Genomic DNA, 27681 nt, shown 5'->3' with positions numbered 1-27681 from the left:
ACCGCCCACAGCCGCCGAGCATGTCCGCCCACCTGTGGCGGTCGCTGCTGCCGTGGCCGTGGCTCCGTCGACCGACAGCTTCACGTAGAAAGTGGCCAGGGGCCTCCGCCGGCCGCCGCCCCCGCTGCTGCTGCTGCTGGACGTCTTCCGGCCGCCGCCGCCGCTGGAGGCCTTCTCCGAGGGCGCCTCCTGCGACAGCTGCCCAGGTCGCCCAAGCGTCAGGGGCACACCCGTCAACTTGGGTGCCGCCAAGGCTGGCCAGAAGCGATGCCTTGGTGCTACAAGCATCAATATACTAGGGAACTTGCGGAGGACTCTGGTCAACACCATTCACCTGAACAACTACCTTTATTAAGTCCCAATCCCCGTTAGACTCTTCACACCAGTGAGGGGTGGGACTGGGGTGAGTGGAATAATGATGTGCCGCTTGTTACAACAGGTTAGCACAACTTGCACCTGTCTACAATATCTTTACGATTCTAACGCGCACCTTTTTTTGCTAACAGTAGCCTTCAAACTTGTGTGCGCTGTAAAGGCTTCCGTACTGTAGTGTGTTGGTAACGCTCACCAGGAGTGAACAACAGTTGCCATTGCTTAGCTCCACTGCGAATACCGAGAGTCCAACAGCAATGCAGCTGGAAACAAAAAAAACCACTGGGACAAGAGACTTCTCCCTTCTCTTCTGGGAGCCAGCCAGCGCATCAACTCTCATGCTGCCATTACTGGGATAGACGGCATCAGCTCTGTAATCAAACAGTGCATGTCGCTTCAATGACCCTGCTTCAGGTGACGACACTGTGATGGTATAACTGCGGGCACTTCTTCCAACCATTAGCGTCCCACTGTTGGCAACCCCCAAAGAGCTACCAGCTGACGTCCTCAGTTCCCGCATGCCACCTGCAGGTTCCCCTGGACGGCTCACCTTGGGAAGGCAGGCAGAGGTGGTGGTGGAGATTTCAAGCCGGATGTCCCCGTCCGCCTGGGTCACCCCGTCCTGCAGAGGGAACCCTCTTCAAGAGCACACCCCCAACACAGTGGCCAACCCTAGGGAGGGCTGACCCAAACCAATTGTTAAGGTGGAGAAGCCGTGCACAAAGGACGGGACTGTGACGGGAGACAGGGCGGGTGCAACAACTGAATGTTATTGGGAAGACATGGCAGCCAGCTTCATCAGTGCATCGACCTGCTCAACACTTTTTTGCACATGCCTATCCAAATCGATATGTTGTAGTTGTTCATTGCTGCTTTTAAGTGCAAATTTTGACGTTTTCCTCTTCGAATTCGGCCCTTTCTGAGTGCACTCTGAAAGCTGGCTCCATACACTGAGTCAAAAGGACACTTATATCCCCTTTACTTTTGTTTTTTCGCGCAACACCTTTTTTTTTTAAAACGCCACCGGAGTCATGTGACAGGCGGTCTGAAGATGCAGCAATGGCATCAACATCACTCGCGACCGGGCCATGAAAACGCTCCATTTCTAGCAATTTGGATGAGCCTACGCGCGAGTTTTCAGATGATATCAGCAGTGCTGACTCCGAGGACAACTATTATTCATCGGATTTTAGCATTGAAAACGAAAGTGCGTAAAACCCCCGTTCTACACAAGCCCCAGAAAATACAGAAGTATCATAACTGTAAGCTGTACGTGCTACGAACAAAAAAGAGTGGAGCAGAAAACCATTGTTTCTTGCAACACATATGCAGCCAAGTTAGTTTCACAAGTTCGATGAACAGCTTTCCAGTGGCACAAAACCCACTAGCGCTTTTTTTTTTTTTTTTTTCGTAGGTCAAGAAGTTTTACAGTTAGGCATCTCATCTTTGCAGGAGTTTTGCACTGCTGGTGTGTGTACAATATGCATATTTTAAGTTTTCTGAGTGTTTTTTCTGTGTGAAGACACATCGACACTTCTTGCTTATTTTTTGTTTGTCACAGAATTTTTCTGTACAGCTTGTTTTTTCCCCACTTAAATATCCTTGTTCAAAATAACTGCCATCACAAAGGACATTTACCCTTCTACATTCCGATACCATGCGTTTACATGTTACATTATTTTTGCGACAAGAAAAAAATAATTTGCTAGACTTCCCAAAATCACTGCTTCTCTTGTGGCCAGGAAAGTGTTAAGAATTGGTACTTATTCCCATGCTAAGGTACAATGGGAATGAGTACGAATTCTGAAACAAGTTGAAGAAGCTGGCTGCCTTTGCGTATGTGCAAGAAGCGGCGTAGTATATTTTTGCACGTCTTCCCAGTAACAGTGATTTGTGACCCTGTCTCCCGTCACAGTCCTGTCCTCTCTGCAGTGCTTTTTCACCTGAATATGCAACACCAAGTAGCCACAATGCAGCAAGGCAGGCCGTACCTGCAGTGGGTGGTCGAGCACATCATAGATGGGCTCGTACAAGTGCTCGTACGTGGTCGACGACGAGCTGCTGTCGTCCACCTACGACAACAGTGGACCAGGGGGGAGGGGGACACGTCGTTCAGGTGCAATGCCAAGAGGACAGGTTCACAGGTTCACGTGGGATTGCCGATTAACTCTTTCATAAGTGAACAAGGCTTCCAGTGGGAAACCTTTTTTAACAAACCTCTGGTCGGCAGTCCCACATTTTTAACTAGGAACCCTCCACAAGATCAGGCAAGACATTGCCGAACCTCAGATTTCAAGAGGAAAAAGCAAGCTACCACACGGCTCTTGGATAACACTGCGGGAGAAGAATGGATCTTCAGCAAGCTCTGCCAGGCCACCCAGGGGGAGGAAGTTGCACCTTGGCTGCACTGCACGTGGTGCATTTAGAGACTGCACTACAGGGAAGCCTGAGCTGCATCTCCCGTCAGACAGCTGACAGCAACCACAATCACCCAACAGAACCCAACTACCTACTGCGTATTGGAACACCGAAAATGCCCTCTCAACACAAAACTAAAACCTCTTCCCCTCTGACACGACCACGGCCGAGACCAGTCCTCTGGCAGTTTCAAGCAAGGCTTTCCAGTTTCAAAGCACACTGGCTCTGACACTTCTGGCAAAAGCTCTGCACTGTCACAAAAACACAACAGTTATGCCTGTCTCAAAATGCACGCTGAGCAATCCCTTGTGCTCACGCTTCTAATATGCACTAGTTAGCGGGTCATTCATTTGCAGACTGTACACAACGCGCGCATTACAAGAATGTCCTCAATGTTGGATTGCATTGCACCCTCCCTGTGACTGCAAGCACAAGTGAGCTGGGACTAAGCGAAAAGAGTTCCTCTTCCCAAAAAAACTTGAGAAGAACTGCTCCCAGATGTGAGTCGCATTTGAAATAGTATCCCCGATCTTTTGTGGCACCTGACCTTTCCCTCACATTTCTCCACCTCTAGCCACCCAACATCGACCGACTGTTGCTCAATGGGCGCGTTAAGCCCACCATCTTCAGCAAGTGAATTCTCAGCCATGCCAGCTGAACTCACTGAAGATGTAGTTGATGATGGTGTACTAAATGAAAATGGCAAAACATTTTCAGAAGAATAACGCTTAGCTTCTGTGTTCTAAATTAGTTCTGTTAATTTACAAATTTTTTTCGCCACAGCTACGCAGGTGCCATTGCAGCTCCGGGGTGATTGCATCCAACGTGGCCACAGGCTCTCCCATAGCGGAAAATTGTTTTTGTAGGGGGATGGAGGCCGCCGCTGTTCTTGGTTACATTTACATTTTTGCATAAATGAAGAAGCGAAGTGCTCACAAATTTTTTTTTACAGATGCTCATTTGAACTGCTAACACGATATTCACATTCTTGGTGTTTAACATGCTGACGCTACACTTGGGCTATGAGGCGCACTGTAGTGGAAGGCTCCAAATTAATCTGGACCACCTGGGGATCTTTAACACGTGCCAAAATCTCAACACACAGGTGTTCTTCACTTTCTGCTTCCACGAGGAAAGCAGCCACCGCAGCCGGGATTGAAGCCTGCACCCTTGGGCTCAGAAACAAAACTTTGTAGCCCCTGAGCCTCCGCGGTAACGCCCTGTGTGCTTGGCCCTTTCACCCTTTCTAGGGCCACCACGCACTACGAAGAAATGACATGTGGCAAAGACAAAATGCAGACCAGTGCGAACCCACCACTGTGTTGCTATACTGAAGAAGGAAGAGCCTGGCGATTGGCTTCTTGGGCTTCCCCCAGTTTCAGTGACCGCTTTCACCCGATGCAGCCAGCTAGTACTGCCCTCCTGGTGTCGTCTGCATGGCAGAACTGAGCCATGCCGACAGTCCCCCCGCACCCACCCTCACCATTTCCCAGGTGATGTCCTCGTAGGGCTTGTCGCTCGCCGCCAGGCTCCACTGGTCACTGCAACTGCGCAGGGGACACCACACACACACACACACACTCAAACAGGATGGGGCCACAGCAAGTGAGAACACTGAGAGGGACCCGTTGCAGGGGCTCAGTGGCTGAGGCATCACTTTGCTGCCAAGCCCAAGGGCGCCGGTTCAATACTTCTCAGATGGAGGCAAAAAGAAAAAACGGCTGTGTGTTCGAGAATTTGGTGCACGTTTAAGAATCCCAGGTGGTCAAGGGCTCGTGTTAAAGGTTTTGCAAACCTTTCATGCAGCGTAGCACAAGCAGAAAGAAGCCGCCTTGCTGCACTTAGCTTTATTGACATTAGATTTAACATTGGGATAGCTTTCACCTCTTACGGTGACTTCAACTGCAAGTGTATTAGCGTAATTGGGGCGTAACCACTGTATATATATATTAGGGGCTTCGTCTGACGTCTCCTGTCGTCGTTGACATAATCGTATCTCATGCAGTCACGGTACTAAAACACCGGGAAACTCGTTTACGCCTCACGATAGAGAGCTTCGTGTTTCAAAGACACGAGATGTTTACAGCAAAGCTGTATACCTGTACCCCCCAATGGTTTCATCTCCATTGGCAAAAATGCCAAGGCGCAAACAAATACTTATACACTGCATGCTTCGCCCCTCCCCAGGTTTCGCCTTAGTGGGGATGGCTGGGGATTTTTTGACAAGCCACATGGTCACCACAATTCCCTTGTGAACAAGAAATGTATACAGCGGTTTCATGGACCTTCATATCACATCTAAACAAAGAAATAAACTCTTGCCGTACGCGGCAATGCAAGGCACGAACACTTAATCTGTTCAGTAAACCCTCCGTGCATGCCTTTATGGTGTGGCAGTAAAACCTGTCCTGCACACTTGCGCACGGCTCCCTCTCCCACAACTACAGTGAAACCCGGTTATAAAAAAGTGTGATTCAACATGTTTTGTTCTCTATTTGAAGTAGATATTGACACATGCACTAGAGCACGCGCCGAGATGTCTCGGAAAAAAAAAAAAGAAGGAGGAGGATCACACGGGCGCAGTTGGCCAGTGCTTCGCAACGTGAACACCACGCTGGTTCCTTTTGTCTTGCTTTGGGCACAAGTTCGCCCCTAATAAACGTCCTTTGGTTAATTGTCACTCGTCTATCCGTGACAACTGACGGCTCCCTCTCCCACAACTACGCTGAAGCTTGATTATAACAAACGTGATTCAACATGATTCGTTCTCTATTTGAAGTAGATATATAATCAAACCCACTTATAACGAACTTCCGTATCAAACTCGTTAAAAACAATGTGAACATAATCTACATCAAAAGAAATGTGCTGCAGGAAATGCACACCTGAACACTGCGTTTAACACCATCCATGAAAATCGCATTCTCGACACGTGACATCACTGCAACGAACTCCAGTCCACTTCCCCGTATTTCGGCGCAGTATCGCCACAGCACAGAAAGGGCTTCTCGCAACATCGGGCGAGGATTGCCCGATTGTGGTTAAACCAGCACGGCAGTTTCGGCCACTTTTTCCTCTCTTTCCTAAAGCGTGATAGGTCCGGAACTGTTTACACGTTTTCGACATAGCGAGGCTGGCAAAAGGCACAGATTGCTGCCCGCTGCGGCATTTTCCAGAAGCACAGTGGGCAGCTCAGTGTTGCGGAGGCAAGGTGCAGCCGGCGCGAAAGCGTGTTAGCGGGCATTTTGTGACCAATCGTGCGCTCTAAGTTCGATATATCCAGTGTTCAGTTCGTTATAACAAATACACTTTACACGTATAATGGCGAAGGAACTTTGAGTGTCCGCTATAAAGCATAATTCGGTTTATCCGAGTTCATTATATTCGGGTTTGACTGTAACAACTCATTCAATTTGGCTTTTTAAAAGCACTTGCATTGCGTGCGCATTTCTTGCGCCCTCAAGAAGTGTGGTTTCTGAGAAAGGCATGTCATGCCTCATATAAAAGTATATAAACATAGTTGAGAACAAAATCAGGGTAGGCAAACCAGCTTCGGAGATGATGCTGTAGTGTCGACCTTTGCTTGTCAAGAAAACTATCTCATTGTCTGGCAGAGTGAGGCTGGACATATTGATCAATTTTCTGATGTCTCATACAAAAAACAGTAAGGAGTAGTACGGGATAAAGAAAAAATCAATCTGCTTATCATTTGACCAGCAGACCGCGCACTATGACAGTACACAGCTGGACTTGCTTATTTAGAGAGCATTAAGTGGGGCAGTTCAGGCATATTCTCGTTGCCAGGATGCAAAAAGAAAAGAGAGGGGCTGCCTCTCATCTCCTCCAAGCTGTTTACACTCGCATCACTAAAGCAGTGCGGGAAAGCCTGTTGCCGGCAGTGGGGAAGGAGAGCGCTGGTGCATGTTTTCAAACTTTGAAATAGTTCGAAAATTTATTCAAAATTTTTCTGGTTAAATCCGAGTACCTCGAATAAACTTTTGAAGCATTTTTAATAGTGCTATCTGATTTGAAGCTGAATCAATTATTGCCTTATTTGAATCGATAATTGGAAGTTTAGAATATACAAACAGCCATATCTTATTCAGATCTGCGACAGCACATGGTTGAATCTCGACACACCAAAGCTATGCATCACCACTTTGGTCTGGCATTCGCAACAGCTTCTTTTAAAGATGCACTGCTAAAGGTGCAAAAATACAGACCAGCATACACAGGGTGTCTGCCAAGTTGAGGGGCCACTGTGTCATTCTTATTAGCAAATGTTTAATCGAAGCACCAGGCCTTTGTTATAATGAGCTCGTTTTGTTCCAATTAGTACTATTCCTTTATTCAAAATTTAGTACTGTTTCATTCAAAACGCATGCGCTGCAGTTCAAACTATGACTTGCACTGACATAATAGCAAAAAAATGCCCACAAAAATCCCCCTCCCCTTATGTAGCAGTTATTGGCAGAACTTTTGTTACCGCGGGAAAATTGACCGATTTTTAGGGGTCCAAGAAAACATTTTTTTCTGCTAAAAAAAAATTGGTTAGGCACTAATTACAGGAACACAAAATGCAGATTATTTAATGGCTGTTACAGTAACCCCAGTTTTTTAAATGTTTTCATTATCATAGTCACGAAAAAAAATATCAAAATCAAAATTTTTGTCAAGTTGTCGAAAAAAATGATAAAAAAGGAGTTGTGTATATCAAACCACCCGTAGTAGAAAAAAATTAGAGTATACATTTTGTAGGGAAACATTTCAAAAACACGCCCTAGAAAAAATGTCGACTTGCGAGGAACAGTTTGTCACATATAAAAAAAAACGTTAGCACGCACGGTGCTCATGTCATGCAGTGAAGCCCGACCTCAAATTCAAAATATGCAATTTCGGGTGGTTCCCTGGAATAAATCTGGGTGGTTCCCTGGAATAAATCTGGCGGTTCGACATTACCAGAGGCACCAATTTGCCCCCACATAAAGTGAAAACATCTTGTCAATGATTGACTTTGCATTTACAGCCAGCACACTATTTGGGACAAGCACACCATGCAGAAGAACATGCATGAAGTTGAAAACGGAACTCAGTGGTTGATGCTTGTTCACGGTCAGTTATCTCTGAAAACAAAGTTGAGCTTTATTATCATCTTCTGACTCGCAATTGTAGCCTTGCTTGCATGAATGAAGTGCGATGCGCTAGAATCGTGCCCTGCAAACTTTGGCCGAGTAGCTGTAGCGCGATAAAAAAGATCAGCACAATGAGCCTCCTCCATTGCAGCGCCACCTAACATTTTTGAAATGAAACAGTACAAAAACTTATCGGAGACTCTGTCCAAATAGACAGTTCAACTAAGCAGCAACATTAGACACCCGAATATACCCTCGCATGGAAACGAAACTGGAAGGCGAACAGCTGGCAGTGTAAGGCCGGTTTGAAGCGCTGCCCTCGGCGGAACAGATATCTGGCCCTCCTACATAGCACGCAGAAATGTGTTCACTGCACTCCCGTTTGCTGTTTCATCTGTTCATCGTATAACTCATTCCTTCTAACTGTGAGGGCAAATAAATAAATAGCTATGTGCAAAGTATATATGCAAATGAAAAAAAAAAGAAAAGAAATAGCTTCCCCTGTGGGACCACTCTGCCCTGTGGCCCCGCCCCAGCCAGGATACGACTCTTGTAACAGCCTCCCCAGTGCACAACGACCTCCGCTGCGGTTAGGAAGGGGAGAGAACGCCACCCACCTCTTGCCAGGGCTGGCCTCGCTCTCCGTGCTGCTCAGCGATCCCCCGTACAAGGAGGGCTCTGCACACACACACACACACACACAGCGGGATCACCTGTCAGGGCCCCCGCGCCACAGAGTGAACGGGGATTCACCATGTGGCCAAGTACAGCAGGGACAAGGAAGTGGCCAATGAGGATGAACCAAGAAGCACAACGCCGCCAGCCCATTAACCTATGTGCAACACGATACAGTGACGTACACTGTGTTCCCATGCCACAACCGATGCCCCTCTGAAACAAAAATCCCCAAAACCTGCGGCAAGCACTCAATTGGTGCCCCTTATGGTTATTGTCAAAGGGACAGGCAACCAATTTCTGCACAGTATGTGCTCTCCACTTGAAATGAAAGGGCATCACTTATTGAAACATCTTGAAATGAAACAACTTTCCTGACAGGGCCCCAGAACACAGCAATATACTTTTAACTGTACACGAGACGGAAAGAGGTCTTTGAAAACCCGTCCTCAGCTGAAACGTCAATAAAGTGCACCCTTTCCCCTTCCTTTATGCGGTTTCTTAATCCCCGCATTGAAAGCAAAAGGAAGCTGTGTGCATACGAACCACGTTTACACACTATGTCACGCCACCTTTCAGGCAGCTCAGGGCCAAATTTAAACTATTCCCACCAATTTATTTATACACGGTACAGTTAAACCTCGTTATAACGAGACGGGCTATAACGAAATAATGGATATAACGAGCAAATCGCAATTCCCCTTGAAAGTCCCCATAGAAACCAATGTATTTAAAACCTCGTTTTAACGAGGTAAAATTTCCCCGTTACGGGATATAACGAACAAATTTCGTGGAGAAATCAAATTTTGAGCTAATTTTACAACAGAGCACAACGCGGATTTGAGACAGTACGTGACGCGGCAACTGTATTAGCAGTTCAAAACTCCCGCCACGCACGCGAAGCTGGCTGGTGCGCCATGCGGACGCTGCGCCCGCGAAGCCCCCACCCTCCTCTCGCTGCGCATGGCTTGCAGACAATGGGGCCCTTCGATTTACAGTGTCGGACTCACCGTGGGCTCCCCGAGAAGCAATCCGACGTTCGATTTTCCCACGTATCCCTATGGCTTCGGGGAATCCGCGGACTATCCGCGGTGAGCCCAAGAAGAACCCCAATGCACACAGCGCACACGGTTACGTCGCCTTCCTGCCCCCCCCCCCCCCCCTCTTCCCTCTTCCCTCTTCCCCCCTCCCCAGTTCGTATTGCCGACGTCGCTGCGTAGTATGGCGTAGTTGTGTGTGCGTGGGTTTTGGCAATCTTCAGCCTTGTCTTTTATCGTGCTGCCGGCATGATTCCAACAACGCGAGTGCGACAGGCGGGAAGCGAAAGCGAAAGACTATCACGCTTGAACAGAAGACGGCTATGATAAAAGCCGTCGCATCGGGCGCGAAGGAAGGTAAGGTGCACTCCGTGGTAAGGTGGCAAGAGACTGACGTGTGGACGAGTATGCTGTCCACCATCCTGAGCAACCGAGAGTCCATCGTCAGCGCTGTTGCATATGGCTTGAAAAGAAGCACTAAGGACAGCGTCAGAGGCACTAGATGTGGTGGAAGTGCTGCGTTGCTACTTCGGCGTGCACGAGGGCGGCGAAGGTGAACGTAGCGGCCGCAGCTGAGGGAGCCATCGCTCGCATCAGGAAGGTGCATTCTTCGTAGCCAAGTCTGTTTGAAATACGAGTTTTGAACTGCAATTAAGTAGGTTCGTGACTTTTCCTTTTTACCTCCGGAATGTGTTTATTTTACTGACTATCGCCGTGCAGCAAGATGCTATTTCGCCCGCTTTTTGTTGTAGCTCTCTACAATGTATAATATTTGCAGTAAATGTCGGCTACGGCTATAACGAAATATTGGCTATAACGAGCAAATCGCGGCACCCCTTCAATTTCGTTATAACGAGGTTTAACTGTATACACATTTGTGGTGGGCGACAACATGACTAAGTGCTCAACTATTAAGCATATGCTGGTGCTACTAGCAAGACTGCCACTTGTGGCTTTTGCACACTAGCTGGGGAAAACACAGTGGAGCAGTGGCAGCTGTGAAGGCTGCACGTGCAGCACAGTGCGCACAGATTGCTTACTTCTCTCCATGTGTGTGTGGATATTACGTGCCTGCGGGGGGCAAGAGAACCAAAGATACAAACTCTCGCGTGTAGTATTTGGATGCAAGTAGCAGACACGCAGTGCACATCGACTAAAGGAAGCAAGGATTGTGTTATCACATGCACATGCACAGGAGTGAGAATTCCTTTGTTATATCTGTTATTCTGGTCAAAGCAATTACGATGCAGCCCATTACTGTCAATCAAGTATTCATAAAACAAAAATGAATATTCAGATGTGCCTCCACAACTGTCACGGAAATTCAGCACAACCAGCCAAATTTTACTTTGTTTGCGATTTCTGATAATTTGCTCTGTCAGTAATAACCCAATTTTCACAGGTACACGGCTGTGAAAAACTGCCGGGCTCACTTCTGCCGTGCCATAACTAGCAACTCGTCGCCGGTACTTCCGTCTTTGTTTCTTCCACAAATTTTTTTACCATACTCCGGTTCTCCGCACATCCTTCATTCCTTCACCATCCTATGCCTCTTCACGCATTGATCATCAGCATAAGGTAGGAGTAATGCATTGTCACACTAAGACATGTTCGCAGTCATTTATACCCAGGACATCGCAGGACTGGAACCACCTTCCCGGGCCAACAGCTGCCATCACAGAGCCTCTACAGTTCCGAAGGAACTTAGTTGACACCGTTTTTGCCGGCACTATCTGATAATGTATACCATCACTCATGCTGCTTTTGTTGTACCTTTTGTTGTTTTCACCCACTCCCCTCTGTAAAGCCCCTGGCCTTGAGGGTAAAATAAATGAAATGAAATGAAAACCCTACCTATAACCTGCACGCCACGTAACAACATCCCCGGCCCTAAAAGGCCTCGCAACTTGCACAACCCACTGCTTAAAGATATACTGAAATAGTCGTGAAAATGCTGCGACAAAATGTATATCTCTATACATCGTAAAGATATAAAGATATATTTTAATATATATATCACCATTCAGTTTTACAGCAAAGAGTGTTGCAAAAGTCTCACTTTATGGATTGCTTGCTGTGCTGATTATGTGCAGACAGCTACACGGCTGTGAAAAACTGCCGGGCTCACTTCTGCCGTGCCAGTCATCTGTTATCTTGTCGTCCCCGACACTCTCACTTCTGCCCAACGGTGTCGGATGTTTGAACATTATGAGAGTTTACTGCGGAGATAAGGTCGTGTACAGGCTGACGCAGTAAAAGCGCCGCTTTCTTTTCAGCGCCCACAATTTCCCAGCTACAGAAAACAAGGGTTTACGATGACCAGCCTTTCATCACTAGAATGCAAGACACACTCTGGGATCGTGGGGGACCTTACTCTGCACGGAATAAAACCACGCATTCAGAAAGGCTTTGCTCGCAAGTAGGCTGTACAACCCTACCCTAAGCATTTGCTAGAAATTAGTATGATTGCAAAGATGCACTGCGACTGAATACGAATTGTACAAGAGAGAGAAGCAGGGAGTTTTATATCTTCAAGCCGCAAAAAGCTCGTTGGCACAGAAGTGGCCACCTGTTAATGAGGCCCTGCCTGTCTTGCTTTCATTCTGTGAACAAAACAAAAGTACAGAGTAGAACACTTCTAACGCATGTTGCGGGAGCCGCAAAAATCTGAATTATAAGCGGTACCTCACTATAAACAAAACATGCGCGAATCTAACCACATCACAGTCTACCTCTCAATTCGTCTTATATCACTCAAAGAACCGGATGCCCATTAAGTTTTTTAGCACGCGTGTGTGATTATGCCGAATGTATACTGCATGCCGTCTTTTCAATAAAAATCCAGTTGCGAGTTAGCGCCAGTCCCGTCCTTTTCACCGTCCGTGTCTTTCGCTGCGCTAAATCTTTTTTCTGCAAACACACGACACTTAAAAACGCAGGTGCAATGCTTAATTCATTTTTTTTTCTCTTTTTTTTTTCCCCTTTTTTTTTTCAAATCAGTTGCTGCTGCAGGCTCTTACAAACCACAAGTGTGGTCTTACAAACGGCGAGCGCAGCTCTAACTTTTTTTAATGTTTGTGTTTTGAGAGAGCACGACTGTGTTTCTTAGCGTCTATGAACGGACACCGCACGACAACATGATTAAGAATGCAAGCAGGACTTCTTTTTTTTTTTTTCACCCCACCTTACGTTCGCGATGCCAAAGGCGGTTGCTTATCAGCGCGATGTAAAATAGTGGAAATCTCCGGCGTCACTACTCACTATCTCCAGATGTTCGAAAAGGGATAAGGTGGTTGCTTATCTGCACAATGTTCTAATAAAAACAACTTACCGCGCACAGGGGAGGAGGGGAGGGGGGCTCGCTACTTTCCTTGGTGAGTCAAGCAAAGGCACTTGTGATTATCACGTCAGTGCAAACGGAACACACGAACTAAAGGGTGCATATTGTTTTCTTTTCTATGTGTTAAAGCAGAGCAGTGCACACTGCGTGCGAGGGCTGATTCCATCTTTTTTTCTTCATTCTCGCAACCTTAAAACGATGCCCCAGCTGGGCCGGTCAATCAGCGGACTCGCCACAAAACTGCACTGTAAACGTATTCTGCTTCGACCAATGGCGTTTTAAGCGGTATGCCTATGAATTGACTTCTATGGGAGGCATTCTGGCGGTCATGAAAACCCACGTCCCAGCCGAAAAAAACCATTGGCCGACCAATTGGTCCAATTTGCAACCTAATGGGTCCTAAGACTCCTAACGGAATCCCAATGGTCCAAATTGTAAGCGCAATGGGTCCAATTGGACCTATTGGAGCGACCCGAGTCGGGGCCATTGGATCGAATAGGATGGCCAGTTGGACCAATTGGACCCATTGGCTCCGACATGATGACCAAATTGGGGAGCCAATTTGGCTTTGGGGAGCCAATGGGTGCCTAATTTGGATAGTATTCAATTTCGACAAACCATTTGCTAAAAAAAGTTAATTCTCGCTCTCAACCTTCATTTGAAACCTTCAGAAATGTTCGAAACTTCAACCTTTACATATATTTATATTTATGAAGCAATTAATTTTGAATATTACAATAAGCAATTCAAAATAAATTTCTCAAAAACATGATAACAAGTAAACACTAAACTAAAGAAAACTTTCTGACACGAGTAGCAAATTGTTTTGAAATACAACCATATATGATACAACCACGATCCAATCCAATCGAATCCAATCCATAGATGTACAGTGGATAAGTGGTGTTGGCGGTGTAGGCGTGTTGGTAGACTGCCCACGCAGTCTTCCCTGACTGTACATTGCATTGGAAATGTAAGGTGGTCTGCAAGAATGTGAGAAGTGGCGACGATGATGTCGTACACCAATAGCAGTGTGTTTCAAGATGCATCTTTACACTGGACGCCCCTAAGCCTCGCACCGAAGAAAGAGTCCCTGTTTATGTGAGTAACCTAGCTGCTTCATTCTTCCTTGCCATTTTCACTCCTCGTAGTGCGAGCAGTATCACTAAGAATTAATTTGTCTGCCTAAATATATTTCAGGGCTGTTCAAGTTACGATTGACAGATTCACGACATCACCACGCAACGCAGTTTGCTACGCATGGGACGTTGTTGAAGAGGTGAGCTCACGCCACTCAACATTTCAGTGGCTTGTTGTTTTAATGCGCGAAACTGCGGTTTATTATAAACTTAACCTATTGTTTGCTTTTGCCGCTCACTTTGTGAAGGTCCAGCCAGCCTGCGGCGAGCGGAGCACAGCATGGGCAATGGCCTGTGAAAAATTGCTTAAAACGACGAACTGTCTGCATGCCGTGTATACAAACAGAGAAATAAAGGTGTTGGTCCATTCCAAGAGTTCTTCTATTTGTGGTACAGGTAATAACACGCTACAGCGGCAACTCAGATGGAGTGGCTGCAGCAATGGGATAGGACCAACTAAAAGTGCAACAGGTTGGCGGCCAATCCGAAGTCCAATGGATCCTCCAATGGGAAGACCTATTGGCGTTCCAATGGGCTCTCCAAAAGGTCGCCCAGTTGGCCGGCCAATGGGAACGCCAATGGGTGCCTAATACATGAATGGCCGACCAATAGGTGGACAAATTGGCCGACCCATTGGAATTTCAGTAGGTCAGCCAATGGTTTTTTTCAGCTGGGACGTTATCCCCTGTCCCGCACTATAAGTGGTTGCGTTATAAATGGTCTACACTGTATCACACAAAAAAGAAAGATGTTTTGCACGTTCCCTTTGTGCCTATGCAGTGATGCTCATGCACTTGCACAATTTGTGGGTGCACTAGAAGACTGTCTGCAGTTCGCCAAAGCTAGTTGCAGCCCAAGGCACTGCCGACTCCAAAGTATTCTCACCGAAGCGCTGGTTTTCACAGATGATGGAAACATTAACCGACTCTCCGTGGAAATATGCGAGGGATTATGAGGTTCTTAATGGGAAAAAGTAAGAAAGCTGGGAAGAAAACGAGATGTGCTTTAGCTAAATTACATATGCAGGCTAGCGGGCACCTGCCACAGCCCAAACAAAAAGTGGAGTGCAGTAGAACATCCATGATACAATGCAGTCAATGCAAATTCCAGGATGATCAAACAAACTTCAGGGAATTCCCAGGCCAAAGTCTGTTGCAGACAATGGGCTTAATTTCATGTTTCACGAATGCCTTTTAGAACCTCGGTGAACGCTATAAATTAACAGGGTCCTCCATGCAACGATATCATTGCCATTAAACACCTCGAAAAAGACTCGTGTTGCTGTACAAGTATCAACACATATTACACCCTGTTTGACAGCAAAGGCACCTCCTGTATGGCTGTGCTGAGTTTAGTTTCATTCAATGCTACGGATAATTACTGTTACATACGAATCGACTGCGGTGAGTGTGTTGACGTGGCGCACAGGCTTTAACAGCACACAACGCGACTCAAGTGGCCTGATCCGCCTCCTCCCCGCCGGAAAAGATTCAATAAAGTCATTTTCTCTCTCTCTCTCACCACTGAATTTTCCTGTGGAGCCTTGGCGATGTGAGACAAAGCTTCCCTACTGGCAGACTCCTAAATGTTCGTACGTCTGCCGCACAGGCGACTTTGCGCTTGCGCTGCAGCCCAAGAAGCCTCTCGCGTGTGCACGGGTTGAACATTGTGGCTGTTCACACTGTCTGACTCGCGCCTCTCCGACACAGCCTTTGCTTGTGTGTGTTTGACTCTGCTGTTAAACGTGTTGACACTCGCTAGAAGAGGCTCACTCCCTGATGAGAAAAGGCAGTGCGAGTTTGGACTCTGAGGAGAATGTTACCCTGCGCGTTCGAGCTGTCATTTCGCATGCATGCCAGTGTGCTGCTACCTGTACCATCGCTTTTTTCTACTCACCATGGATTAAACAAGTTAGGTTTGGCATTGGCTCTTTGTCGCTGAAATGGAGGCAACTCTCCTGTAGCCACTCGCCAACACATCGAAACAGGGGTCATACTTGTTTGCCTTTGACCGTGTAACATTACAAATTGAAGTTTTTGAACCAATTATGTGGCCATGCCAGTTCTGTGGCCGCTGTGTGGCTAGAACGGGAGCGTATTCACGAGAGGAGGTGGAGTGAAAATTTTCTGCAACATGTAGCAGTACGCATGCTCTGCAGGACCAAGCAAAAACCCTAGAAAGTCTCACTGCGCTAATCGAATGCAGATGTATGCCAAACACAAGTTTTAAAATGGTCACACTTCTGTAGAGCCCCTTCTTGGTCACGAAGGCAGACAGAGACAAGACGAACTAGGAGTACCTTCAGAGCCAACAGTACTAAGAGAGATCCTTCATAACCTGGCTTCTGTGGGGGGCCCTCCTCTCTGCGACTTCCCAACTCTGCTGGAAGAAGAAGTACCTGTCGCGTGTCCCTTCTGTGCGGACCAGCCAACGAGGGGAGCGGGGAGGAGGATGCTGCATCGTATTACGTCAAATGTAAAGAAATCACCCAGATGAAGAAGAGGACTGATCGTGGGGGTGGCCAAGGAATCAACAGAGGAAAAAGAGCAGGAAGCTGAGAAGCACCGGACGCCATGTTGATTAGTGGAAAAGGACTGAATCTAGAGTAAATACACTCAATCTTTCCTTACTGCAGCCTCAGTTGGACTCCTTTGTTCGACAGGGGTAGTGGGGAAGTGGGCAGGTGTGGAAACAATGCTCTCGTGGTGTGGGGGCATGAGACGTACCCTGCTGCTGCTCCTTCTCCCGCGTCCAGAGGAACGACTCGTTGGCGGGGGCCCCCGTGGGACGGAAGACGGTGGCCTCCCCCTGCTGCTGCTCCTGCTGCTGCTGCTGCTCCATGGCCGTCACCGCCACCGTCACAGTCGGCAGCAGGGGAGGAGGGGGAGGAGGTGGGGGAGGGGGTGGGGAAGGAGGAACAGCAGCAGCCGGAGCGTGGGGGGCAGGCGGGGTGGGGGGGCAGCAGCAGCGGGCCTCGAGGTTGCGCACGGCAACCTGGACGGCCGTCAGGGGCCGCTGCGGCTGCTGCACCGAGTGGGTCCGGCGCACCGAGGCCACCGGGGGACGGCCGTACCCGCTCCCGGAGGAAGGGGAGGAGGAGGAGGCCCCCCGGAAGGACGACCGCCGGATCCCCAGGGGGTGGGGCCGCCTCCCGCCTGGCAGCAGCGCCGCAGAGGAGGAGGAGGGGGGCGGCACCTCGGCCATGCTCAGCTGCTCGAAGCTCTTGGTCAGCGAGGCCACCCGAGAGCCCGGACGGGGTGGCACCACCCCCACTGCAACGCAGGAGCAGAGGAGGTCACCACCCGTGTTGGTGGGAGGGTGGAAAGCTGGGTGGCGAGTGCGCTGCACACCACTCTACAACACTGGGCTGAAAGTGAGAACATGCAGCGGGGCAGGGGCAAAGCAGGAACAGCGCTGCTTTTCTTGCCCCACCTCCGACGTTTGCATGTTGGATCAGCACGGAGAGGGAAAGGAGACTTGATGCTGCAGCACCACACACTATGAGAAGCCACCTAGTAGCTGCACTTTCACTTCTCACTATCACCCACCGTGAAAGTGCAGGGGGCCACTAGCACTCTTTATGTGCGAAGCAAAACGAGATCAAGTGCACTCAAAAACTGCCCAGACAGCACTTCATCTGAATCGCAAAAAGAAAACGCCAAAGGTCACACTTTGAAACATTGGCGCATATAGACAGAGCATTGGGAAAGGATTTGAATTTTCCGTGGCCCACTTTGTACCGTGTTCGTGTCTCTCCGGTTAAAACAAGCGACTTGGGAATCAGCACTTCTGAGCTTTTTGTGGGAATATGGTTTGTTTTTTCCTCAATTTCGCGCAATCCTGCCAAAGTCTGCCACTTTAGATGACCCGTGCCTTGCCTCCTGAGCTGTTTCCCACATGCAAGCACTTTATTAGTCCGGATGCAATAGTCCTCACCACAGGGCAAAGAAAAATAGGGACCACAGAGAGGCACCGACTTGCTACTACTTTCGCCTGCGCAACTGGAGGATGTACACAATCTGCGGGCAGAAGTGGTGTAAATGAATGTCACTGTAGTGCTGAAGGATTCAAGGATGCACAAGAGAAGAGACAAGTGTACTGTAAATGTAACTTCGAAACATGAGAGTACTGGCTAGTTGGATACCCACATCTTGCATTAGTAGTTTATTTGATTAGCTCATCACCGTGAATATCAACCCAGCCCAGTTTCCCCCCTTCGAAGGCAAAGTGGTGAACTTCCCACTGCAAGTGCAGCAGCAAAAATGCTACACCGTGTGCAGGCCCCAGATCCCATTACGGATTTGCCACCCCACGAGTCCTTCACAACCAAGCCACTGAACAATGGCCACCTTGCATGGGCATCCCCTACCTACAAGATTTAAGGACTTTGTCAAGCTACATTGCAGTTTGCAAAACCACTGCACTGGATCATGATTACACATGTGGCGCAAAGCCCTATATCCATAGCTTTTCTTTTTTTTTTTTTTTACTTTCCACTTGCTGTTATGTAAAGCTTGTCCAGTCTTCTCCTCTGGGCGACCATAAATGTGCCGTGTACTGTGGCTGTTTACAGTCAGATAATAGCTGATGGCCTTTATATACAGCCAGGGCGATTAAACACAGAAGTAAACATCCCAAGGAGTTTTTCTTGTTCTTGTTTAATGGATGGCTGTCTTCACATGGCACATCTATTTACTGCCCCTCGCTAGCTAGATCTGTTGCCATCTGCGCACACTCACGTGTATGCTCGCAGTTTTGTTTCTTGCTGCCAATGCATTCATTTATGGGCCTCCACTAGCTTCATTCATAGGCCCAACATTTCCCTGCCCATTTTCTATGCAGCGTCTCCTTCAGTAAGCAAAACTCAGTTTTCAGATTTCGACTGTCTTTTCCAACATGTCTAATGACTGGAATCCTCTGACAGCCTTGTCACCACTTGTGTCCTCTCGGCAACTTTTTAGGAATCCATAGTGGCAGCGTGTGCATATTCACTAGCACACGCTATGGTCGTCAAAGAAGTTTTTTTCATCACTTTCTCTAAATCTTCAACTGTGCACCAGCAGAACAAAAACACATACGTACACACGAATTCTTCAAAGACAAAGTAACGGCACTTTTGGTTTTGCATGGCAACAAACTGTGCGTGTTGCACAGCACGAAGCTCCCTTTTTTGCAAAGTAAAAATATGGGCAATAAAATACATTTTGCGATATGGTGAAACCCTGATTGTACGTCCTGCGATTAATGCGACGAACTGCTTCTTACGACAGATCACTGCACTCTCGGCAAACTCTTCACACAAACAAAGCGTTATCCGTTACAATCAGTTACACAATGCAACAAGAGTACACGTGGTCCACTTCATGTGACTGGAAATGCCCTTGGCAGCTGTGGGCCAGGTGTCCCTCCCACCTTTCACACCGCTTTCTCCACCCTCTCCTTGCATGTCTCTCTCTCTCTCCAATGGCACACTGCGGCTCCTCGATTATCCCTTTCGCACTTGGTGCAATTCAGTGTTCATTTCCGCACACACTCCTACCACGAGGAGAGCCTTTGGACAACCCGTGGACTATCCGCAGCAAGTGCTTATCTTTATCTGCTTATCTACTTTATGTCTGCTGCACGGTCCTCTCCGCTACCCGTTCAGGTCTCTCGCACCTTTGAGAACTGATCTCCACTTTCACGTCGCTCCCTTTGTCACGTCATCCGGTTATTTTGTTTTGTTTTTTCCCGCCATTCTTTCTTTCACTGCATTGTATTGTCATTTGTACCTCTTCCACCGTCATTGCCGTCTTCTTTTTTCGTTTTTGGCTTACCTCAAAGGCTTCCCCTACAGCACCTGCCTATGTTTGTTTTCTTTGTTAGTTTGCTCTTGGCGGAGAGGGCTCAGATTGGCGGAGTTTGTTTTTATTGTTATTTTTCCTCACTGCGTACAATGTCTTGAGAACAAACGCCAAAATAACCAAAAAACAGGAAAAAATGTGCAGCTAGTAGCACCCACCGTTGCATGTGCCAACCGCTCTACCATTTTCGCCAATAACAGATGCGTGCTTCCCTGCTCTGGTTCGCATCTTTCCCACACTCTCGCCTTCCTCCATCCTGTTGGCCTTATGAAGCTTGTATTGCGTAGGCGTGGTGAACACCTGGCAGGTCGCGAGTAATTTCGTTTTTCTCTTAGGAATATGGGATTTAAATTGGGGGCTCGCAGGTTACGCAAGATGAAATTTAAAGCGGGTGGTTCGCAAATTCTGCGAGGACGCAACTGATGCACTAAATATGGCAGTCTAAATAAATCCCTAGCAAACGTGTTCTGCCTGACTATAAAGTAAGGCAGCATCTACTCACACCCCGACCACACAACACCCTGGTCCCACAAAGTTGTCATGCGGTCGCGAGAAAGTTGTGTGCTAATTGGACTCCCAGTGCATCTGCAAAATGCAGCCCTTCAAACGTGCTTTGTGCCAAGTTTTCCTACGCAGCGTGTCAAACCCTACCATGAGTCAGAGCAGCAGCCGCAACACGAGCAGAAGCGGCTTTTGTACAGCCCTTACCTCCTTGGCCTGGAGCCAACGGAGCCCTCGTTATCCTTCCCTGAGCAAATAACCTGGTAAACACCTTCTAGACAGAAGAAAGGCGATGCACTGCCTTGTGGCTCTAATTTCTCTCTGGAATTGACCCCTAACACTGGATACCCTTATATCCGGGGCATTCAAGTGGCCTTGTCACAGCTTGCACTTCTTTCACACCACGCAAAAGCTTTCTTGCAAGGAGGTGCTGACAGCAGTGGGGGTTGCAGACTCCGTCATGACGTTAACAAGCGCTGGCGCTAGCTGTTGTTGTTATGACACTCTGGACGCAGTTGCACTTCAGGAGTGAAAAGCCTCTGCAAAGACCCTTCTTTTAGACTGTGTGATCTATGGTGCATTGACATCTCAAACGCAGATGTTGAAAATCAAATCAGTGCGATATAGGTACTGCGAGTTTGACCGAGGACCTAAGGGCTGCAAAGCCAAAGGCAGGCCAGAATGCCACGAGGTCCCTGCCGGCTTGGGCGCATGCCAAGAAGTTTTACAGGCCAGGCTCATCAATTTGCAAACCCAATCCAGGGGTGTCTTGGTGCTTCCCTCTGTTTGAACACTCGCGATATCGTCGCAACTCGCTTCTGGAAGTGTGACAACTACAGCCAAGGGCTATTAGATCTGGCAACTGCCACAATATTGCTTGCGAAGCAACCTCTTTTTTTGTGTGACGAGCGACTTCTGGCATGCTGCCTCAACTTTAGAGTCGCTATTTTCGTTTTTATCTATTTCCAGCCTCTCACCTGCCGACACCTACAGCGTCAGTGTGACAGAACTTGCGAGAGCTCTGCCCCTTAAGCTTGCCAAGAAAGAGAGCGAGAGATGAAAGGCGTGCCTAAAATGTTTCCCCCCATGTGGGCAGGAACCCTCCTGGCTGCAACCACCTCCTGGCCCAGTCCCCCTCACATTAGGTGGTGGCAGCGTCAAGAAAGAAAGTGCCTCGGCTGACAGCGTGCCCGAGGCACGTGCCAGTTCTCCAAGGAGCCACACGCACCCCTGGACCTGGTGGGCTGCTCCCCTCCTCCTCCTCCGCCATTGGTCGGCGCCTGAAGTCGGTTGAGCACCGGTGGAGACGCATCCCTGCGCCGCTGCTGCTCCTGGGGCTGGGGCAGGCGCCGCATGGGCAGCACGGTCGCCTCCGGCCGCGTCCCAGTGGCCACACAGTTGGACCGCGGCCCCAGCAGCCGCTTGGCGGCCAGCCGGGCCGAGGTCGGGGGGACGACGGCCGCCGCTGTGAGAGGTGGGGCCGACCCGGGTCGCTCCTGCCCACTCATGGCAGCACGGCTGCTGCAAGAGGGGAGGCCGACCCAGGTCAGTTTAGCTGGCCGGTCTGACACACGAACAGAAACAGCAGCAGGGGTGAAAAGAGGGGAAGCCATCGGTGGCCCAGACACAAACGTGGTCCAGTGAGACACCACTCAGACGATCCAAGTCGTAACGCTGTTGGCACTGGTGTACGCAGGGGGGGGGGGGGGACAATAAGTCCTAATTGGACTTATTGTCCAATTAGGACAACTGAAAAATATTGTTCATCCGCAAGTGACAACCCAACACACTTGCACATATTGGACGTCTGCTCTCAGCTCAGTCAGCCGTTTTGCGATGCCGTTAGGCATTCAAATAACTATTACACAGTCACCTATATGTACCCCTGATGAATGCCGTTTTTTTTATTGGTTTTAAGTTTTTTTTTTTTCATATTGTGTTTCTTTTTACTTCTTTGCCTTTTTTATTTCCTGGTTCCCGCCACGTCCAAAACGAAATCTTGCGTACGCCACTGGCTGTTGCCATTTCTTTGGTGCTGCTATGCAAAAGGAACCAAGTACACACAGCTAAACTTAGTGTAAACAACTTGCAAAAATCTACTCTGCCTGTCTCAAGCACAGCGTCACGTGTGTGCCAAACATCCTACTTCATACAGCTAAACTGTCACGTGGGACCAAAGTGGGGCTGAGAGATCAGTGCAGTTCAACCATTATCACCGTCATAATCAGCCTATTTTGAAACACTGCGTGACAAAGGCCTTTTCCATCGATTTCTGACAGCTCGCATCAAATTGCAATGCCAAAATACATTCTTTACCCCATTTTTTTTTTTATTTCTTCCCTCCATCGTGTGAACGCCGTTCCCCCACTTCTTCTGCCACCCCAATGGCACCTGGCCCTCAGTTTTTCACATCACGTCCTCCACTTCTTTGTCTTAATTTTGAGCTAAGACATCTTCCATCCGAGTTCGCTCCTTGATCTACAAGATGCTCATTTTAAATTTCTACATGTTACTCCCATCACCATTTTTCCGTGGCTTGCTAGACTCACCTATGTTTTCTTTCCAGGTGTTTAGTAAGCCGCCAAGCTTTTGCCCTATGAGCTATCACTGGCAATTTGCCTCGGTTGCATACCAATCTTTTTAGTGATGAAGGTGGCGTACTCTTCATTATTTGAAAGTGCTTGCAGAATGCACCCCAGCGCATACTGATCCTAAACCGGACTTCTTTCTCGCAGTTACCAACGTAGCACTGACAACTTGTCCAAGATGGTTACATTCATCCACCTCTAACGCATTTTATTTACTAGGTGGAGCTTTCTGCATGTCTTTTAAACATTACTTTCGATTTACTCATATTCATCTTCAGAAGAACTGCGAGCTGGGCTTTTTGGTAAACGTTCATGGTAGGAAAAGCGCTACGACAACGAGGACAGGCAAGTACATGGGACAAAGCGCTACTAGCAACTGAAAATTTATCATGGGAAAAAACATACATATAACGCCACCGTCATAACATCCAAATTTACGATCTACCATCCGCCGAGATCCCGTTGCAACAACACCAAACAGTCTACACATAATCAAACCGCACATGTGCTGACAAGAACAAAACGCAACACATTTTATCAACCCTGGTTCAAAAAGGCATACTCAGTGTCAGAAAGCAAAACCAATGGTTGGCTAACACAGTCATTCCCTTCTTTCTTTATACGGAAGGATTCTATTTCTCTTGTTAATCATTTTTTGTGTTTATCAACCGTTAACGTGTCACGCAATTTTGGGCGGCACTGGCAGTCTCTGCAATGAACAGATAAATGCGAATACGGTGACCCTTTTAGTGAGCTCTGATGTTCGCGAAGGAGCATGTTCAGGCAGCGGCCGGTCTGACTCCTACGTATTTCTTTCCACACGTTAAGGGAATATTGTACACAACGTCTTTTTTGCACTCTACAGACTTCGTGCCGTGTTTCCTACCACATTCCTTCAACCTCATGATGGAGCTTTCTGAGTGCAGTTTGTGAAAATCTTCAACTGGTTTTAACTAGGATAAACTGGTCGCAGTTGGGAACTAACTGAGCTTTCCTTTTTGGGTGCTCTCTCACTGAACAAGAAAATGCCATCCGTAAATCTTAAGCACTTCAAATGTCCTCCCCTTACTCGTTTCCCAGACTTCTCCCAATAAAAGCTTCCCAAATACCTCCCACTAAACAGCCTGCAAACAATTTACGTGCCCTGGACCCAAACACTTTGATGCCGCTACCTGACTGACAAAAGTGCAATAACACCAACCGACTGAACAGATTCAAGACTTGCTTGTGAAAGAGCCAATTATTTTAAGCAATTCCTTATTAGGCAAAATACGAATGTCATCAGCTATTTTGCTGCTGGGGAATTAAACAGTTCTACAACCAAACCACTGCAAACCACAAGCTATGTTGAGATTTTGTGATAAGCATGTGCCCAGTGCCAGTAAATTTATCTGCGGAGCAGTTAAGGCTGAAAGTTGGGCTAGTTGGTGTTGACGTTGTCTTTCGCTGGTAAAATAGCTCCACTCCTGTGGAGCATAGTGACATGACAGTTACGAGTCTGCTCGCTCCATGAGCCATCCACAAACACTGTACATGTGGTGTTCCCGCCATTTGCTTGAAAGACGCGTAAAATAGTGTGAAAGTGTTTTTATACATGCACACAGACACAATTAACGTAGACTTGACTTTATGAAGAGGGTGGAACTGCAGAATATTTTTCTAAATAAAAAGAAATCATGAACGGTTTAAGTGAAGAGAAAATTAACTTTTTGATGAAAAAGATCATGTGTCACTTTTATTGAGAGGACCAGTAAACACTTCTTACGGCTCACTAGAGCGTTTAGCACCAGCCTCACTTTGTCAAAAGTAAAAAAAAACCCTGTGAGGCACCTCAGTAGGTGCGAGCAACACTGCCTTCCAAAAAATTTTCCAAGAAACAATTGCACTTGGCTAACGTTGCTTGTGTTGCCTCTTTTTTTTCTTGTGCCCACGAGTCACATTGCAGTTAAGAACAGGAACCAGCTAGCAAGGGTCACCAGCCCTTTCGTGACCAAACGATAAAGTTTGGAGTTCGGAAAACATACAAAACTGTTAATCGACCTGCCTCAACCCCAGATTTTAAGAAAAACGGTCTGCTTCCGTATAGGTAAAGACAGTAATTGTCTTTGTATTTCTTGATTGTCTTTATCTGTACGCATATTACTCTCCCTTTGTTAACCCCTTGTGACACATGATGCAGTTTGTGGTACATAAATTATTAAAATCAGCGGCATAAAGCAACAGATCACAGGTGGCAAAACTAAAAAGAGAAGTGTAAAACCATGTTTCACCCATGCAACTAGAAATTATTCCTACATAGTGACGGCCTTGAAAGCATACCTAGAAAAGCATAGCGCTTATTTACTGGCTCTAACTAATACCTGGTGGATGGGATTCCTGGTTGGGGGGAAGATGCAGAACGAAGATAATTCAGAGTAACGTTCTGCTTGCAGCATTAAAAAGGGACTGAAATCTGTACTCTCGTGACCCTGCCAATGTTATGAAGGCCCAGTTGAATGCGAATATCCAGCTGAACCAAGATGCTTTGAATGGCACAATAGCGCTTACATGTCAGCTGGGAAACATTAGAGTGATGCACTATCAGCGATATAAAATATACACTTGACAGGTTGCTGGCAATGGGAGGCAGAGTGATGGGACTGTTCATGATGGGACTCTGATTGGAGTGGCCAGCTTATCTTCTCACAATTAGTACTGGTGAGCATTACTATACAATCGATAATATAGAGGAGCATTCAGGAAGTGGTCGCTATATCAACTGCCTATGCAATGAGTCAATGAAACAGACAGTGCCAGAATATTTTCGGTAATCTTTCCCAAGGGGGCAAGGCATGTGATGAATACCCTTGGTGGAACCTTCTTTTCCTGCATCCTGATGTATTTGCACGGTTGCATATGAGTCGCTACATGCATTAGTATTCCTTACGAACGAACATAGCTAAACCATGTATTTATTTATTTACTATGGAGTGCACCGACAGTTTTAATTTCTGCGCTTCAAGCGGGGACAAGGCCGTCACCCGGAAGAACTAGGCCCGGCCGCTGCCCCTTCGCGACAACGGACGGACGGAAAGGTCGGAGCCCCGCGTAGGTAGTGCAAATAAACAGATAGAGCGGCCAGCAACCTTCGCGTTGCCGCGAAATAAAGCCCGCGAGATAACTTCTCGCGGCACCTGCTGTTAGCGCATGTAAACAACGCGGCACATCCTGAACTCTCCGGCAAACCGCGTTTTCGCGAGACACGACAGATGCTGCAAATACGTTCATTCATGCCGCCCCCGCGTTACCCGCGGCGCGTCGCTACCGAATCCCCTCGACGCACGCCGGGAACAAAAGACGCGTATTCGCGACTGAGCCCGCCGGCAGCGGATCCCAGCGCGCGTACTCACTCGATCGCAGACGGTCGGTCAGCGGCGAAATGCGAACGTCGGCTGCTATATCGAGGAGGCACGCGGGCCCATCGTGCGGGCCGTGTCCAGCAGCGCGGCCTGTCCGAGTATGTAGGTCGCTGGCCGATCAAGCAAAGCGCGCGCCGCCGCCGATGACTCACCGGCGTCCCGATCGACCAGCGTAGGACCGGCCCCCGAAACAGGGAGGGAGCGAAAGAGGGGCCCGCCGAGCGGCGTCAAACTTTCCGCCCACGAAGTCCACTCCCGCCGGTCAAGCGACGGACTCGCCGCCGCAGCACCAGTGCGTTCACCTCGCCGGGACGTCACGCCCTGCCGTCACCCGAAACTACTCGCTCGGCGGCGGCACGCCACATGCCACCACAACTGTCACCGACGACGCGCATGTTGCGCGAACACGGATCGAGCGTGCGTGCGGCTGCAGTCACGGTCGTGCTCTAATCGGGCGCGACGCGCGGCGCACAACGGGGCCACGCGGCTACTGGCGCGCTCGCGTGCGCGTTGCTGCCCACGATAAGCGCCGCCGCCGGACGCACGAAGTCGATTACACTTTCTCCCCCCGTGGCAAGAGAATCGTGACAGGCCCCGAAAAATGTCCCAAGGGGATCTACACTCCGGCCGCAACGAATAAAGTGGGCCGAAGCACTCTCTGCGCCCTCGGCGGAGATCGTTTCATTTGCTATCTCGTAGCTGCAAGTTTGTAATTAGTTCTAGAACTGATTACATCGGTTAAAGTAACAAGGATGTCCTCTTATCGCTCTCTCATGGCCTCGCTCTTCCCCTATGTAAGCACCACCGCTTTTCTTCTCTCTAGAGACCGCAGTCGCCTTTTGCCCATTGCAAGGGACTTTGCTTGCTTTGCCCCGTGCGTGCACACCTTAGACGGGACCTGTGCCTCAAAATTTCATTTCATTTTCGTCCTCGAAGAAAGTCTAATTGGAACAGCCGCGCTCGAAATTTGCGCGCGACATTCAAAACTGTTTCGGTTTCGGGTGTTTACATGTGATCGGGTGTTCTTTTTTAACTTTTTTACTCTTTCAAGGGTTCTGCATTCAATGCGGGGGAGGGTTACAATCGGTCCCAATAAAAAAAGCACGCCGTGGACAGAGAAGACACCGACACCAAACAATTCTGCGGCGCTTTTAATTTTTTTTTTATCATGCTTACTAGCGCTGCGGTGGTGGGAACAGAAAACTCATGCCTCTGGTCATGGCCTGCCCAACTGCCGT

The 27681-nt window shown here is 48.2% G+C and overlaps 1 protein-coding gene across 9 annotated transcripts in view; it reads right to left on the bottom strand.

The window, feature by feature from the left end:
• Exn (Ephexin) overlaps positions 1-26908 on the bottom strand; it is a 61131-nt gene extending 34223 nt beyond the window's left edge. For 2 of the 9 annotated variants that reach the window (XM_077695354.1, XM_077695362.1), the window contains exons 1-8: positions 26596-26908; positions 21686-21978; positions 16840-17385; positions 8540-8600; positions 4274-4337; positions 2364-2444; positions 923-994; positions 33-198 (exon numbers count right to left, since the gene is read on the bottom strand). In XM_077695354.1, the coding sequence (XP_077551480.1) occupies positions 33-198; positions 923-994; positions 2364-2444; positions 4274-4337; positions 8540-8600; positions 16840-17385; positions 21686-21965 (1270 nt within the window). In that variant the 5' untranslated portion in view covers positions 21966-21978; positions 26596-26908. Of the gene's footprint in view, positions 1-32; positions 199-922; positions 995-2363; positions 2445-4273; positions 4338-8539; positions 8601-16839; positions 17386-19525; positions 19673-21685; positions 21979-26434 lie in introns of those variants that run through there. The other 7 variants (XM_077695355.1, XM_077695356.1, XM_077695358.1 and 4 more) reach the window with 7 other exon arrangements.
• Between the last annotated feature and the right edge of the window lie 773 nt (positions 26909-27681).

This window comes from Haemaphysalis longicornis, unplaced genomic scaffold (assembly GCF_048455015.1).
Source record: "Haemaphysalis longicornis isolate Haplotype H1 unplaced genomic scaffold, Haemaphysalis longicornis Haplotype H1 scaffold_14, whole genome shotgun sequence".
Taxonomy (NCBI): Eukaryota; Metazoa; Arthropoda; class Arachnida; order Ixodida; family Ixodidae; genus Haemaphysalis; species Haemaphysalis longicornis.
This window is presented reverse-complemented; position numbering and strand designations above follow the sequence as displayed.